The following is a 17,007-nucleotide window of genomic DNA, read 5'->3' on the forward strand; positions in this document are numbered from 1 at the left end:
CTTTACAATGTTGTGTTAGTTTCTGCTGTACAACAAAGTGAATCAGTTATATGTATACATATATCCCAATATCTCCTCCCTCCCACCCTCCCTATCCCACTGAGGGTAGTTGTGCACGAAGGCTCTTAAAAACGAGGGCAAAATCCCTTGAAAAAAGCAGTTTTGATGGTTTCTAATATATTTTTTTAATAGATCTTGGAGTATAATTGCTTCACAATACTGTGTTAGTTTCTGTTGCACAAGAAAGCACATCAGCCATATGCATACACATGTCCCTATGTCCCCTCCCTCTTGAGCCTCCCTCTCATCCTCCCTATCCCACCCCTCTAGGTCATCACAAAGCACCCAGCTGATCTCCCTGTGCTATGCAGCTGATTCCCCCAACTCCATTTTTCTTTCTCAGCATTGCTTTGGCTATTCAGAGTCTTTTGTGTTTCCATACGAATTGTAAAATTTTTTGTTCTAATTCTGTGAAGAATGCCGTTGGTAGCTTGATAGGGATTGCATTGAATCTGTAAATTGCCTTGGGTAGTATATTCATTTTCACAATATTGATTCTTCCAGCCCAAGAACATGATATATTTCTCCATCTGTTTATGTCATTTTTGATTTCTTTCATCAGTGTTTTATAGTTTTCTGAGTACACGTCTTTTGCCTCCTTAGGCAGGTTTATTCCTAGGTATTTTACTCTTTTTGTTGCAGTGGTAAATGGGAGTGTTTCCTTAATTTCTCTTTCTGATTTTTCGTTGTTGGTGTATAGGAATGCCAGAGATTTCTGTGTATTAATTTTGTATCCTGCCACCTTACCAAATTCATTGATTAGTTCTAGCAGTTTTCTGGTGGCATCTTTAGGATTTTCTATGTATAGTGTCATGTCATTGGCAAACAGTGACAGTTTTACTTCTTTTCCAATTGGTATTCCTTTTATTTCTTTTTCTTCTCTGATTGCTGTGGCTAGGACTTCCAAACTGTGTTGAATAAGAGTGGCAAGAGTGGACATCCTTGTATTGTTTCTGATCTTAGTGGAAATGCTTTCAGTTTTTCACCATTGAGTATGATGCTTGCTGTGGGTTTGTCATATATGGCCTGTATTATGTTGAGGTAGGTTCCCTCTATGCCCATTTTCTGGAGAGTTTTTATCATAAATGGGTGTTGAATTTTGTCAAAAGCTTTTTCTGCATCTATTGAGATGATCGTATGGTTTTTATTCCTTAATATGTTAATGTGGTATATCACATTGATTAATTTGCATATATTGAAGAATCCTTGCACTCCTGGGATAAATCCCAGTTGATCATGGTGTATGATCCTTTTAATGTGCTGTTGGATTCTGTTTGCTAGTATTTTGTTCAGGATTTTTGCATCTATGTTCATCAGTAATATTGGCCTATAGTTTTCTTTTTTTGTGATATCTTTTTCTGGTTTTGGTATCAGGGTGATGGTGGCTTCGTAGAATGAATTTGGGAGTGTTTCTCCCTCTGCAATTTTATGGAAGAGTTTGAGAAGGATCAGTGTTAGCTCTTCTCTAAATGTTTGATAGAATTTGCCTGTGAAGCCATCTGGTCTGGGACTTTAGTTTGTTGGAAGATTTTAAATTACGGTTTCAATTTCATTACTTGTGATAGGTCTGTTTATATTTTCTAATTCTCCCTGGTTCAGTCTTGGAAAATTGTACCTTTCCAATAATTTGTCCATTTCTTTGTGGTTGTCCGTTTTATTGGCATATAGTTGTTTGTAGTAGTCTGTTATAATCCTTTGTATTTCTGCAGTGTCAGTTGTGGTTTCTCCTTTTTCATTTCTAATTTTATTGATTTGAGTCCTCTCCGTCTTTTTCTTGATGAGTCTGGCAAATGGTTTATCAATTTTGTTTATCTTCTCAAAGAACCAGCTTTTAGTTTTATTGATCTTTGCTATTGTTTTCTTCATTTCTATGTCATTTATTTCTGCTCTGATCTTTATGATTTCTTTCCTTCTACTGACTTAGGGTTTTCTTTGTTCTTCTTTCTCTAGTTGCTTTAAGTGTAGGGTTAGATTGTTTATTTGAGTTGTTTCTTGAGGTGAGATTGAATTGCTATAAACTCCCCTCTTAGAACTGCTTTTGCTGCACCCCATAGGTTTTGGGCCGTCGTGTTTTCATTGTCATGTGTTTCTAGGTATTTTTAAATTTCTTCTTTGATTTCTTCAGTGATCTCTTGGTTATTTAGTAGCACACTGTTTAGCCTCCATGTATTTGTGTTTTTTACAGTTTTTTTCCTGTAACCAATTTCCAGTCTCATAGCTGTGGTCAGAAAAGATGCTTGATATGATTTCAATTTTCTTAAATTTTCTGAGGCTTGATTCGTGACCCAAGATGTGATGTATCCTGGGGAATGTTCTGTGTGCACTTGAGAAGAAAGTGTATTCTGCCAGCTTTGGGTGGAATGTTCTGTAAATATCAATTAAATCGATCTGGTCTGTTGTGTCATTTAAAGCTTGTGTTTCCTTATTTATTTTCTGTTTGGATGACCTGTCCATTGGTATAAGTAGGGTGTTAAGGTCCCCTACTATTATTGTATTACTGTCAATTTCTCCTTTCATGGTTGTTAGCATTTGCCTTATGTATTGAGGTGCTCCTATATTGGTACATAAACATTTATAATTGTTATATCTTCTTCTTGGATTGATCATTTGATCATTATGTAGTGTCCCTCCTTAACTTTTGTAACATTCTTTATTTTAAAGTCTATTTTATCTGATACGAGTATTGCTACTCCAGCTTTCTTTTGATTTCCATTTGCATGCAGTATCTTTTTCCATCCCTTCACTTTCAGTCTGTATGTGTCCCTAGGTCTGAAGTGGGTGTCTTATAGACAGCATATATATGGGTCTTGTTTTTGTATCCATTCAGTCAGTCTGTGTCTTTTGGTAGAGGCATTTAATCCATTTACATTCAAGTTTATTATCCATATGTATGTTCCTATTACCATTTTCTTAATTGTTTTGGGTTTGTTTTTGTGGGTCTTTTTCTCTTGTGTTTCCTGCCTAGAGAATTTTCTTTAACATTTGTTGTAAAGCTGGTTTGGTGGTGCTGAATTCTCTTAGCTTCTGCTTGTCTCAAAAGCTTTTGACTTCTCCATCGTATCTGAATGAGATCCTTGCTAGGTAGAGTAATCTTGGTTGTAAGTTTTTCTCTTTCATCACTTTAAGTATATCCTGCCACTCCCTTCTGGCCTGCAGAGTTTCCACTGAAAAATCAGCTGATAACCTTATGGGAACTACTTTATATGTTATTTTTGGTTTTTCCCTTGCTGGCTTTTAATATTTTTTCTTTGAATTTAATTTCTGTTAGTTTGATTAACATGTGTCTTGGTGTGTTTTTTCTAGGGTTTATCCTGTATGGGACTCTCTGTGCTTCCTGGACTTGGGTGACTATTTCCTTTCCCATGTTAGGGAAGTTTTTGACTGTGATCTCTTCAAATATTTTCTCAGACCCTTTCTTTTCCTCCTCTTCTTCTGAGACCCCTGTAATTCGAATGTTGATGCATTTAGTGTTGTCCCAGAGGTCTCTGAGATTGTCTTCAATTCTCTTCATTCTTTTTTCTTTATTCTGCTCCTTGGCAGTTATTTCCTCCATTTTATCTTCCAGCTCACTTATTTGTTCTTCTGCCTCCGTTATTCTATTATTGATTCCTTCTAGTGTATTTTTCATTTCAGTTATTGTGTTGTTCATCTCTGTTTGTTCTTTAGTTCTTCTAGATCTTTGTTAAACATTTCTTGTATTTTCTCAATCCGTGCCTCCATTCTATTTCCGAGATTCTGGATCATCTTTACTATCATTACTCTGAATTCTTTTTCAGGTAGATTGCCTATTTCCTCTTCATTTATTTGGTCTTATAGGTTTTTACCTTGCTCCTTCATCTGTGACATATTTTTTTGCTGTCTCTCTTTTTTTCTTTTTTTTTTTTTATGAATGGGATTGTGTTCCTGTCTTACTGGTTGTTTGGCTCGAGGCTTCTAACACTGGAGTTTGTACGCTGTTGGGTAGAGCTGGGTCTTGGTGCTGAGATGAGGAACTTCGTGAGATCTTACTCCAATGAATATTCCCTGGGGTCTGAGGTTCTCTGTTAGTCCAGTGGTTCAGATTCAGAGCTCCCACTGCAACAGCTTCGGCCCAACCCCCAGCTCATGAACCAAGATCCCGATGCAAGCCATGTGGGGCGGCAAAAAAAAAAAAAAAAAAGAACAATAACAAAGTAAAAAAATTAGACTAGGAAACTACCAGATATGTTAGAAAGAATATAAAAATAAAAATATAGATGAATCAACAACTGGAACGTACATCAGTACCACAATAGTAAAAAAGAGGAGGAGGGAAAAGAAAAGGGGGGAGGCCTTGACTGTGGAGGGTGGGGCCTAAGCAAGGGCGAGATTTGCGTGGTGGCTGGGGCCTATGCTTAGGACCCACAGGGCTGGAAAAGGCCCTGAGGGGTGTGGGAGGTGGGGCTTAGGCTCAAGGAACAGAAGGGGCCGAGGTGTGCCCCTCACCCCTGGTCTCAGAGGGCAGGGGACCTCACCTGGGAGCCCAGCAGGCTTCCTGGACTCGAGTGGGCAGGGCAATCGCCCTCCACTTCTCTCCCGTTCCTCCTGGAGGGCCCTCCCGCCTGCCTCTCCTGATCTCCCCAGCCTCAGGGGTGCCGACCCTGTCTGGCCTCCACTTCTCCTCCCCCCTGAGTCCCCCCATGTCCTGCCGGTTCACTCTGGGGTTCCTCCCATCTCCTTGGGCGTCAGAGTTCCCCACCAGCAGCTGGCAGTTGCCCTAGTTGTGGGGAGATGCTAACTCTGCATCTTCCCACACTGCCATCTTGACTCTGCCTCTGGATTAGTTTTGACTTTTAAGAAAAATATCTCATTAAGTATTCAATATTTTGTGATGGAAACTCTGTATTGCAGCTTTACTCTGTTACCTTAACTCAGGAGTCAGCTACTGAATATTTAGACTTGCTTTTGTAGGGACTGTTCATTTCTTCTTGTCCCTGTAGCTGAGTATATAATACAGTTGTGGGTTTTCCTGTTTACCATTATTATTGAGTAAGAACTACTGGCAGTGTCTCAAATTTTGTATGCTATTGTTAGCAAAATGCTGAAATAAAATTGCCTCTCAACTCCCTTTTTAAGATCTCCTGAAACATACAAAACGGCAGCCATAGAGGGTTTGGAGTGCTGAGGTCCTGCGAGACTAAGGCTTTCTTGCTTCTGGGCATCGTGGCCTGAGTCCCTCCTGACCCTATAGTTGCTTCTTTGAGGGTCCGGCAAGCAGAGCCTGGCTCTGGGGTGAGGCGCAGGGCGGGGTGGCCCCAGGCGCAGCTGCAGCTGCTCAGCCACAGGCGTTTGGGTGCTCTCTGTGCACATACCGGCCTCCACAGCTGCGGCCCCTCCCTCCGCCCAGAGCCTCAGGGCGTCAAGGGGGTGAGGAATGGCAGCAGAACCGGGGCTCAGATCCAGAGGAGGAAAGTGGCGCCGTCTGAGCTCAGGCCTGGGGGAGTGCGCCTTTCCCCTACTGCTTTCTCTCCGTGTACAACTCAGATTTTCACAACTGAAGACCTGATTTCTACACATGCTCATCCACCCTTCATTTTTCCCAGAATAATATGACTCAAGAAAGAGGTTATACTTTCAAAGGAACTTTTAATTACCGTTATTAGGCCAGTGTCCATGGGGAGATTTTTAGCTCATGGAATGTGTTTTCCGGCAAAGATCCAGTTAGAAAACAAAGTGCTACTTTGCAAAAACAAAAACAAACAAACAAAAAGATCTCCTGAAACAAAAGTTTGTCCTTTCTCATTATTTATTAGCTACCTATTTCCAATTTAATTTAAAAAATCTACTTAAACATCTCTGCTTTCTTATTCTTTATCCTTTCTCTGTTTTCATTTTTTTAAAAAAACATGCTTTTCCTCACTAATTTAAAAATTCACCTTTCAAAAAAGATTTATCATACTCACATCCTATCTCCTGTGCCTCTGAAGTATTTGTCATGAGTAAATAGGAGCAGAGTAATAAAGCAGAATAATAGAGGTGCCGTATGTAGTGGATGCTGTGGCGTTTCCCACTTCAAGATCAAGGCACTTATTCCCTCGGCAGCTGGGAGACTTGGTGCCCGAGGGGTCTCAGCTGAGTTCTTCTCTTCAAATTCCCAACAGCTAAAGAAAGCCTCTTTACCTAAGATCATGCCCCATCCCTGAGAGAACCTACTTTCAATGACTTATGGAAGTGGGCCGTCCCCTTTGCTTCAAGGCAGGACAACGGTGAAGAGCCATTCCAGCCCCAGAGCTCCTAGTAGGATTGGCTGAGGCCTCTGCTGCAAACGCATCCCAGTTGAATTTCTCCCTTGGCCCAGTCCTGCCTCCCTCCCTACTCCCAGATGTGGTTTCTGAGAGTACTCCCTAGTGAACCCCCTCGTACAAATCTGGGTCTCGGAGTCTGTTTCCTGGAGAATCCAACCTACAACAATGGCTTTGCCTCAAGATTTATGATATAGGACAAAGATACGTACATAAATGAGGAGAGAATTATAAAGCAAATGGGACAAAATGTTAACAATTGGTGGATCTGGATGAGAATTCTTTGTGCTATTCTTGCATCTTTTCTGTAAGTTTGCTCCAAGATAATGAGATTGTTAAGGTTCCAAACTCATGATTCTGCAAAAGTTAAATATAAACGTAATCACTATGAGGCTTTGAAATCTTATCAGTTTTTCATTAGGCCACTGAATGTTTTCTATGATAGATATACTTGTTCATTTTTAAAAGTTAATTTTGTTAGGTAAATGACTTAGTTTACTTCAATTACACCTAAAAGGACACTGTCAATACATAGCAACAACGTCTAGTAGATGCTAAATAATGCATAGAACAGTTTGGGTATTTATGGAGGGTTTCAACTCCAAAATGTGCTGTCACATTGTTAATGTCTGATAGTTTGAACGTCAGTTTGGTATCTCATCTGAGAAATATCAAAGGGTTCACCAGTTCTGCTTTGTGGTATTATCTAGTGATACAGGCTCAATGAGATCTATAGCTTCTCTCCAGATAGCTTCTGCCAAGCACCTACAGCCGTGGTATCTAAGCACTCATCTTCGAATGACTCAGTAGCATCGCTTCCTGCAGCATCTTCGCTTTTTCCTTTGAGGTTTCTCATTCACATACTAGTACTCCTTGACTGTGACTTCACAGTCTTGATTGATAAATAGCTTGTGATATACAGGGTACTTCATTTCCACTAAGGAACTAAATGTGTGAAGTGTGTTCTCCCCCTCCACTTGCTTGTGAAAACCCAGAAAGCAATGTTGTGTAATCACCTAATTTAATTAAGCACACCTCACTTCCAGTGTTGTGCTGATGCTAAAATAAATTTCTAAATGAATTTCTGTACACTCAGTCTATTCTAACTGCCTTCCTTCTTGCTTCATAAGATAATTTATTATAGGCTTAAAACATTTTAGCTATTCTAGGCTAAAATGCATCTCCAAATATGCAAGATATTTTTTTCTTTCACAATCCTTACTATTCTTCAGTTTTCCTCACACTTCACTTCACAATTGACTTCCTGAAATTTTTATTAATCTACTTCTGTGATGTCTAAAACTTAAGTCCATATCATTTCAAGGATAATTTGTTGCTGAATGCTCAAAGAGTGATAATAAAGATAGTTCCTCGTTAAATCACTTGAAAGTACATAGATGATCTAAGCCTCAAACTACTGCTGTTTGCCGGTATTACTTATAAAACTCCAAGTCCAAAATAAGCTCACTTTAATTATTCATTTTCATGTGAAGTTACAAGAAAATGAAAAGTTAGAGCCATAAATGCAAAGTTCTTATTCTTCAGCATCTTTATCTTATATCATACTTGCTCCTTTTGCCCATGTAGTTCCTTCTGCTTGGAATAATTTCTCCCTCTGTATTTATCAGGATCCTAGCCATCCTTCAAAGCCTTCTTCACATTTTACTTCCTGTTTGAGGCTTTTTCTGATTACTCTGGTACACATTGATTTTTTTTCCTCCTTAGAATTTCTATTCCTAAAGTTAGTTATTTTAAGAAAGTTTGACCTGTAATTGTTCCCTTCTAATTTTTTCCTATAAGTCTCTGTATGTTAGACTTATCTCACTAGTCAGGCTATAAACTTTTTGAAGGCAAGGACCAGGCTATTTTTCTTGTATAATTCCTAAAATGATTTTGAAAAATTATATGCCTCCTAATATGTTTTTAACTGACGTGTGAAATTTTGTCTTAAGTATAGTAAATGCAAAGGATATAATTCAAAATATTGACATTAAAGACAAAAGAAAAGAAAACAAGCAAAACTTTCATGAGTCTTTTAAGAGCATCTAAAGGAATATAAATACTATTGTGATTCATATCTGTAGTCATTCATTTGAAACAATACATGGTCTTCTTTAATTATTGGCCATTGTACATCATTCCCTTTTCTCCTTGAAGTCATATCTATTCCACATCCCTCACAGAATTTTATCCTGATAGAAAGTATGTTTATGCTTGAAAGTTGTCTCTACATAAAATATGTATATAAATTGAAATTATTTTTCTAAATTGTCTGTGACCAGAGGCTTTAAGTGGCAAAGTAGTTCTTCTAGATTGACTTACTGTTACAATTATTTTTAGTACAGGGTCCATCAAAACCACATAAATGGGGGCTTCCCTTGTGGCACAGTGATTAAGAATCTGCCTGCCAATGTAGGGGATATGGGTTCGAGCCCTGGTCCAGGAAGATCCCACATGCCACGGAGCAACTAAGCCCGTGCGCCACAACTACTGAGCCCGCGCTCTAGAGCCCGCGTGCCACAACTACGGAGCCCACATGCCACAACTATTGAAGCCTGCTCGCCTAGAGCCCGTGCTCCGCAACAAGAGAAGCCACCGCAATGAGATGCCCGTGCACCGCAACGAAGAGTAGCCCCCGCTTGATGCAACTAAAGAAAGCCCGTGTGCAGCAACGAAGAACCCATACAGCCCAAAATAAATAAATAAATAAAATTTAAAAAAAGAAACAACCACATAAATGTGGTTACGTACTTATTAAACATAAAGAATAAAATTTTATTGGAAAGACATATTTTTTATGAGCTACATGGAACTGTTCATTTACCCATATATGAATATTACTTATTCCTTGAAATAAACAGGGTTCAGCATAAATTCTGTTTCTGTTTTACATTTTTAGAGATGTAAATGCTGAGAAGATTTGTTCACCTAAAATTGGGTAGGGAATAGAAGGTGTTTTATTATAGCAGTGTCAATCAATTTAATGAATTCTTTCCAAATAATATGCCAAAAATTATATAGTGATGTATTATAAAAATGTTTTTCATCTCTTGTCAACTGTTAACTTGATTAGATCTTTCTTTAATGTTGTTGAAAGCAAAGGATTGGAAACACCCCACTTAGAAAAAGATTTGTTAAACAGTCATTGGGAGCAATCACGTTCTCAATTTCTGGAAATAACACCAAAAACCTTTTGCTAAAATTTATCAAATGACTATTAATTATTCTGGTTACGTTTTAATTTAACCCAATATACTCAGAATGTGTGGGAAAAATAAAAACACTAATTGCAGTGTACCCGTCAATACAAAATTTTTTGAGAAGGTGATTTTATTGTGTCATATGCTTTAAATGAATTTTCATCAAGTCTTCAAAACTGCAGATTTGTTTCATTCAATTATTGGAGAATATTTACCATATTTACCTAGTTGTCAAAGTCGGCCCTCATTGTGAAAACAACCAGTAGAATCAGATTTAAAGTTTCTTTCAGAAAACATCTAACATTATTTAAATAAACATGTAACCAGACATCACTCTGGTTGTATTCACACTCCTTAGCTTTCTTAAGATAAATAGCTAAGGCATGAAGACTTGCCCTAAGTATGTTGCGTTGGTGAAATAAGGTGCCCCTGCCTCTGATGCTTTCTGTGCTCTTCTGTCATGGGACTCTTCCTCAGGAACGATGCATTCTTCAACAGTACTGAGGGATGGAAAGCACAAGGATATTAGATGAGACTTATCAACTGTCCTGCTCCTCCACACTGTGATAATAGCTGAGTACCACACATCCTGGTGTGGACCAAAAGAACTGTTGCTTGTGCCATGCTTTGCGATTAAAAGAAATATGTATAAGACAGGACAAACTTTGAAGCTCTACTTTGGGTTTTTCATGCCTTGATTAAAGGAAGCTTCCCTATACCAGTCGTTTTTACTATTGTTTGGTGCCTTAGAGACAATTATGCCTGTATCTTAAGGGAAGATGCACCATAATAATATGGGTAAAGAAAATGTCTTTCTTTGTAAAGTGGGAGAAAAATGATGATGAAAGAGAAAGGGGAAAGAACCAGCCAGATGCTTCTACACAGTTGCATTCTCAGGCAGATCAGTTTTTGGTAAGAATATATACAGAACTTGTGCATCTGGAAATTGAGTCCTTTAAAGCTATCTATGCCCATAAAGCTATCTATGTACTTAGACTTGGGAAGTCTTCAAGTACCCCCAGAGGTGTGCATATACCAGTTTGAAGATAGATTTCTTATGCTTTTTGTGGTCCCCAATAATATGCTGAAATATAGTTGCTGCTAATACTTTTGTTTACATAGTAATTAACATAGGAAGGAAAGTGATATTAAGACTACAAAAACATTAAATTCAGCAAATGTATATAAACAGATATATCAGCTTATCTTCATTGGCATTTCTTTTTTGTTTAAATTTTGTTTCAATTTTCTTTTTATAAAATAATCTATACATTTCTGACTAATTTTGCCTAGAACACATGAAATTCACACTGCAGGAATAAAGTTCTTTTAAATATTATTAGAATAATTATAATTGTCATTCCTGCTTTGCTAAAATTTCATTTGAGTAATTTTCATTTTCAAACTCTATTTTCTACACTATATTATACTTTATTTTAAAAAATGTTTCAAATAATAAAACTTAAAATTGAATCATTGATGGGAGAAAGGGCTAGAATTGAATTTGTATTTTTAAAATCTGTCTGAACTTGTCAATTATGATAAAGGGATATATTAAATGATTAATATTCATAGGTAACCATTGGCACATGATGTATATTTTGTAGACAAAATGGATCTTCAGAAGTGATTAACTTAAAAATTGTGAGCTGATGTGAAAACATTACTATTTTCTGTCAAAGTAAAATCTTAGCTTTATGTTGTTGACAGAAAACACTTCCAAGGCAGGACTGAAACAAGAGCAGTGTCAAGACATTCAGTTGCCTAGCAGAAGTGTGTCGTCCCAGGAAATACTACCCCTCAAGATTAATGCTTGGAAATCAGCAGAGGTAAGTCATTATAGTAGTTTCCTATGGCTGCTCTAACAAATTACCACAAACTTAGTGCCTTAAATCAACACAAATGTAGTATTTTAGAGTTCTATGTGTTAGAAGTCTGACCCAGGTCTCACTGTCCCGGAATCAAGGTGTCTGCAAGGCTGTATTCCTTTCTGGAGGCCCTATGGGAGAATTTGTTTTCTTGCTTTTTCCAGCTTTGTGTGTTCTAAAAGAAACTGTGCTTGTCTTTTGACTTTGTTTTTGATGTCTTCTGTTATACAGAATTTTAAATAAGAATAAGGTTAAATTAAAGTTTTCCTTTATAGTTCATGCTTTTTAAAATCTTATTTAAGAAATTCTTTTTTTTAATCCTAATATAATAAAGGTGTCTTATTTTTTCTTCCAATGTTCAAATTTTATGCCCTCTAGAATTTTACTATATAGTGTAATATAGGGGTCTTATTTATCCCCCTGTGGATAAGCAATATTTAATTTTTTGAACAGTCCATCTTACTCTATGCATTTAAAAAAGGTTTTTATTGCGAAATAATTATAGACTTATAGGATGTTGCAGAAACAGTACAGAGTCCCATGTACCCTTCACCCAGCTTTCCCCTGTGTTGACTTCTATATAGCTATAGTAGTACAATATCAAAATCAGGAAATAGACATTGGCATGTTATGCTAACTAGACTACAGACCTTATTCAGTTTTCAAATTTTCAATTCAGTATTCATTTTTTTAACCTGCATTGTGTGTGTATGTGTTCTATGTAATTCATCCTAAGTATAGATTCCTATAACCAGCACCAAAATCAAGATACAGAACTGTTCTATCACCACAAAAGAAGTTCCTCATGCTATTCACCCCATCCCACTCCTCCCAACCCCGTATACGGGCAACCACTAATCTTTTCTCCATCTCTATTGTTTTGTTATTTCTAGAATGTTGTGTAAATGGACACAGACTATACGTAACTTTTTGAGATAGATTTTTCTTTTTCACTCAGCATAATACTCTTGAGATCCACTCAGGTTGTTGCATGAATCAATAATTCATGCCTTTTTATTGTTAAGTAGCATCCCATAGTATAGATGTACCAGAGTTTATTCAACCATTCACCCACTGAAGGATAGTTGAGTGTTTCCAGTTTGGGGCTGTTTATGAATAAATCTGTGTACAGGTTTTTGTGTGTGAAGTTTTCATATATCTGGGATAAATGTCCAGGAGTGCGCTTGCTGGATTGCATGGTAAGTGCATACTAAGTTTTTTAAGAAACTGTCAGACGGTTTTCCAGTGTGGCTGTACCGTCTTACATCCACCAGCAGTGTATGAGAGATCCAGTTTCTCTGCATCCTCACCCACTTTTGGTATTACCACTATTTTAATTTTAATTATTCTACTAGGTTTCTGGTGAGATCTCATTGTGGTTTTAATTGGTGTTTCCCAAATGGCTAATGATATTGAACATCTTTTTATGTGCTTATTTGTGCCATCATAACTTCTCTTTGGTTAAATATATATATTCATATTTTTTGCCCATTTTCTAATTAGGTTGTTTTTTACCACTGAGTTTTGAGAATTCTTCATTTATTCTGGATTCAAGTCCTTTGTCAGAGAGGTGACCTGCATATATTTTCTTCCAGTCTGTGGCTTGTCTTTTCTTTTTAACAGTATCTTAACAGAGCAACAGTTTTAAATTTTGGTGAAGTCCAATTTATCAATTTTTAATTTTGTGAATCTTGCTTTTGGTGTCATATCTAAGAACTCTTTGTCTAACCCAAGGTTGTGTAGATTTTCTCCTAAAAGCTTTATAGTTTCATGCTTTCCATTTAGGTCTGTGATCTATTTTGAGTTAATTTTTGTATAAGGTGTGAAGTATAGGTTGAGGTTTTTAAAAAAAAATTTATTTTCCCTACAGATATCCAATTGTTTCAACACCATTGTTGAAAAGACTTAAATTTTACTCTAATATGCTTAAGTGTGATTTTCCTTCTCTCTCTTCTTTGTCACCCAATGAGACTTTCCAGTGGGAGGTCTTTCATCTTTATTTAATTCTGAGACAGTTATCTCTGGTTCAAACATTTCTTACTTTATTTTCATTTTCTCTCTTTCTTATCTGGGCTCTTCTTATATGGATATTAGTAATTCTCTTTCTATCGTCATATCTCTTAAGTTTTCTTTATAGTTCCTATTTATTGTTTTTTTTTTCTTCCTCTGGAGTTTCTCAGTCTGATCTTCCAGTTTATGTTCCAGTTTATGTCTTCCAGCTATGTTCATTCCACTGTTTATCTCATCTGTGTTCTCTTTTTCAACATTCTGTTTTTACATTTGATATTTAATATTTCTATTTCATTCTTTTTATTGTGTTTTTTCCTGTTTCATATTGCTTATCCCTTTCCTTATTTATTTTAGTATGTGTATTAAGTTTATTTTAAATTCGTGGTCCATCTTTTCTAATATCTGTGCTTCTGAAAAAACCTGTAATTCGGTTTTTTTTTTTTAATAGTTTTGATCCCCAAATGACTGGTTACCCCTCCGGGTTATGGCTGCTCTGTCTAGGATTGCTAGAGGTCGGACCTTAGTCTGTGCCAGCCCTATCAGCTTAAGTGGAATGTAGGGGAAGTGGACTCTACAGTGGAGAGCACCTCTCTCCCCTCCCCGCTCCCTCCGAGAATACCAGAGTTAATCATTCCTCACTCTGAGGATCAATGCCTCAAATTAGATCTTTATCCTTAGCACCCCAAGAAGAAGCAGCTTTAGAGGGAGACACTCCTTAAATTGTAAACCATCTGCCCTGGAGGATTGGAAAAGGAAGTGTGAAGAAGCATCTTCTCAAGCCTACGTCCCCACTGAGTGTTCTTACTTCCTCAGGGCTTCTGCACTCACCGGAAGCACTCCCTCCCGTGTTTAGCTCTCTGACTCACAGCAGGTGCGCAGGCAGGTTCCAAGGCATTGAGTGGGCAGTAATTCCACCAACTCCTTCCTTATTTTGTTCAACCATTGCACAGGCCACCTTCTGCCCCAGGCTAAAGCCAACTAGACACCCTCACACCCCTCACACACAAACATACCAGTTCAGAATAGCCACGCCATCTCCCCTGCGGCCCCTCACAGTTTTCTTCTCATTTAAAAAAAATTTTTTTATTGGGGTATAGTTGATTTACAATGTTGTATTAGTTTCAGGTGTACAGCAAAGTGAATCTGTTATGCATGTACATGTATCCAACTCTTTTTTAGATTCTTTTCCCATATAGGCCATTACAGAGTATTGAGTAGAGCTCCCTGTGCTCTACAGTAGGTCCTTATTCATTATCTATTTTATATATAGTAGTGTGTGTGTGTGTCAATCCCAGTCTTCCAATTTACCCTTCCCCCCTTCCCCCCCAGTTAACCATAAGTTTATTTTCTACATCTGTAACTCTGTTTCTGTTTTGTAGATAAGTTCATTTGTAGCCTTTTTGTTTAGATTCCACATATAAGCGATATCATATGATATTTGCCTTCCTCTGTTGGACTTCACTCAGTATGACAATCTTTAGGTCCATCCATGTTGCTGCAAATGGCATTATTTTGTTCTTTTTTATGGCTGAGTAATATTCCATTGTACTGTATATATGTATGACGTCTTCTTTATCCATTCCTCTGTTGATAGACATTTAGGTTGCTTCCATGTCCTGGCTATTGTACATAGTGCTGCAATGAACATTGGGGTACATGTATCTTTTCAAATTATGGTTTTCTCTGGATAAATGCCCAGGAGTGGGATTTCAGGGTCATATGGTTTTAGTTTTAGTTTTTTAAGGAAACTCCATACTGTTCTCCCTGGTGACTGTACCAGTGTAGAAGTACACTGTAGCATAGGAGGGTTCCCTATTCTCCACCCCCTCTCCAGCATTTATTGTTTGTAGATTTTTGATGATTGTCATTCTGACCAGTGTGAGGTGATACCTCATTGTAGTTTTGATTTGCATTTCTTTAATAATTAGTGATGTTGAGCATCTTTTCATGTGCTTTTTAACCATCTGTATGTCTTCTTTGGAGAAATGTCTATTTAGATCTTCCTCCCATATACCTAGGAATAAACCTACCTAAGGAGGCAAAAGACCTATACTCAGAAAACTGTAAGATACTGATGAAAGAAATAAAAGATGGCACAAACAGATGGAGAGATATACCATGTTCTTGGATTGGAAGAATCAATATTGTGAAAATGACTGTACTACCCAAAGCAATCTACAGATTCAATGCAATCCTTATCAAATTACCAACGTCATTTTTCACAGAATTAGAACAAAAAATTCTTCTCATTTTGATGTCATCCCTTTATAGTATCTCCAAGCTTGATCCTGAGGGAGGGGGCCACTGAATCAGAACTGGAACCTGCTCTGTTCTTCGGTGTTCTCTGACCTTCCCAGACATGCACCTACTTACTCCTATTTGTACTTTCACATAAGAACACACATCTTTAATTCTGGCATATATAGCTCCTCAAATAATATTTTTTTCTCTATTTCCTTGACATTTTTTTTTCTGATTAATTTCTTTTAGGTATATATTGGGCCACTTAATCTCTCATTTTCTGTGTCTTTCAACTGCTTTATAAAAATTTTTATTGAAATACAGTTAATGTGCAATATTATGTTAGTTTCAGGTATACTACATAGTGATTTCACATTTGCGTACATTATGAAATAGTCACTGTGTTAAGTCCAGTAACCGTCTGTCCCCAACAACTGCTTTTAAAAGTAGATTTTTGTAAAAAAAATAAAAAAGAAAAATGGTCATGAGGAACCTAGGGGCAGGACGGGAATAAAGATGCAGACCTACTAGAGAATGGACTCGAGAATATGGGGAGGGGGAAGGGTAAGCTGGGACAAAGTGAGAGAGTGGCATGTACATATATACACACTACCAAATGTAAAACCGTAAAACCGATAGCTAGTGGGAAGCAGCTGCAGAGCACAGGGAGATCAGCTCGGTGCTTTGTGACCACCTAGAGGGGTGGGATAGGGAGGGTGGGAGGGAGGGAGACGCAAGAGGGAAGAGATATGGGGATACATGTATATGTATAGCTGATTCACTTTGTTATAAAGCAGAAACGAACACACCATTGTAAAGCAATTATACTCCAATAAAGATGTTAAAAAAAAAACTTAAGAAAAAAAAAGTAGTTTTTTGTTTCATTATGTCTCCATGCTGCATTTTAGGTAATTAATCAGAACCATCTTCCAGTTCATTTTCTTCTCCTTTCACCTCTGTCCACTCTAGAATTTTCCCTGTCCATTAAGTGTTTTATTTCGATAGCTATTGCGTTGCTTTTTTACAGGATATTCAGTTGTACTCATTTCATCTCTGCCTGTTTTGGCTTCTTGTTTTTATTTCTTTAAATTAATGCTATCCTTTCCATTTTCTTTTTGAGAACTAAATATACTTACTTTTATATGCTTTTTAGATTTCTTAGTTTCATTTTGTCAGGAGTGGGTTCAGTTTTCTTTCTGTGTTTTGGAAAACTGGTTTGTAAGCTCTCCTTGAGTGGCTCAAGTTTTTTATCTTTCTTTTTCTCTGAGTGTCCTTAACCTTTCCTGCCTAACAGTTTTTCATTTGCCTCCTCCTGACACCTGGGACTACGTAGCACATTCAGAACCTACCCGGGCAGCTTGGGGCTCC

The 17,007-nt window shown here is 37.4% G+C and overlaps 1 protein-coding gene across 1 annotated transcript in view; it reads left to right on the top strand.

Moving 5' to 3' along the window:
- ENTHD1 (ENTH domain containing 1) overlaps positions 1-17,007 on the top strand; it is a 98,485-nt gene that overhangs the window by 25,733 nt on the left and 55,745 nt on the right. The window contains exon 3 of the mRNA XM_065888031.1: positions 11,231-11,349. Within this exon, the coding sequence (XP_065744103.1) occupies positions 11,231-11,349 (119 nt within the window). The remainder of the gene's footprint in view (positions 1-11,230; positions 11,350-17,007) is intronic.

This window comes from Phocoena phocoena, chromosome 11, assembly GCF_963924675.1.
Source record: "Phocoena phocoena chromosome 11, mPhoPho1.1, whole genome shotgun sequence".
NCBI classification, from domain to species: Eukaryota; Metazoa; Chordata; class Mammalia; order Artiodactyla; family Phocoenidae; genus Phocoena; species Phocoena phocoena.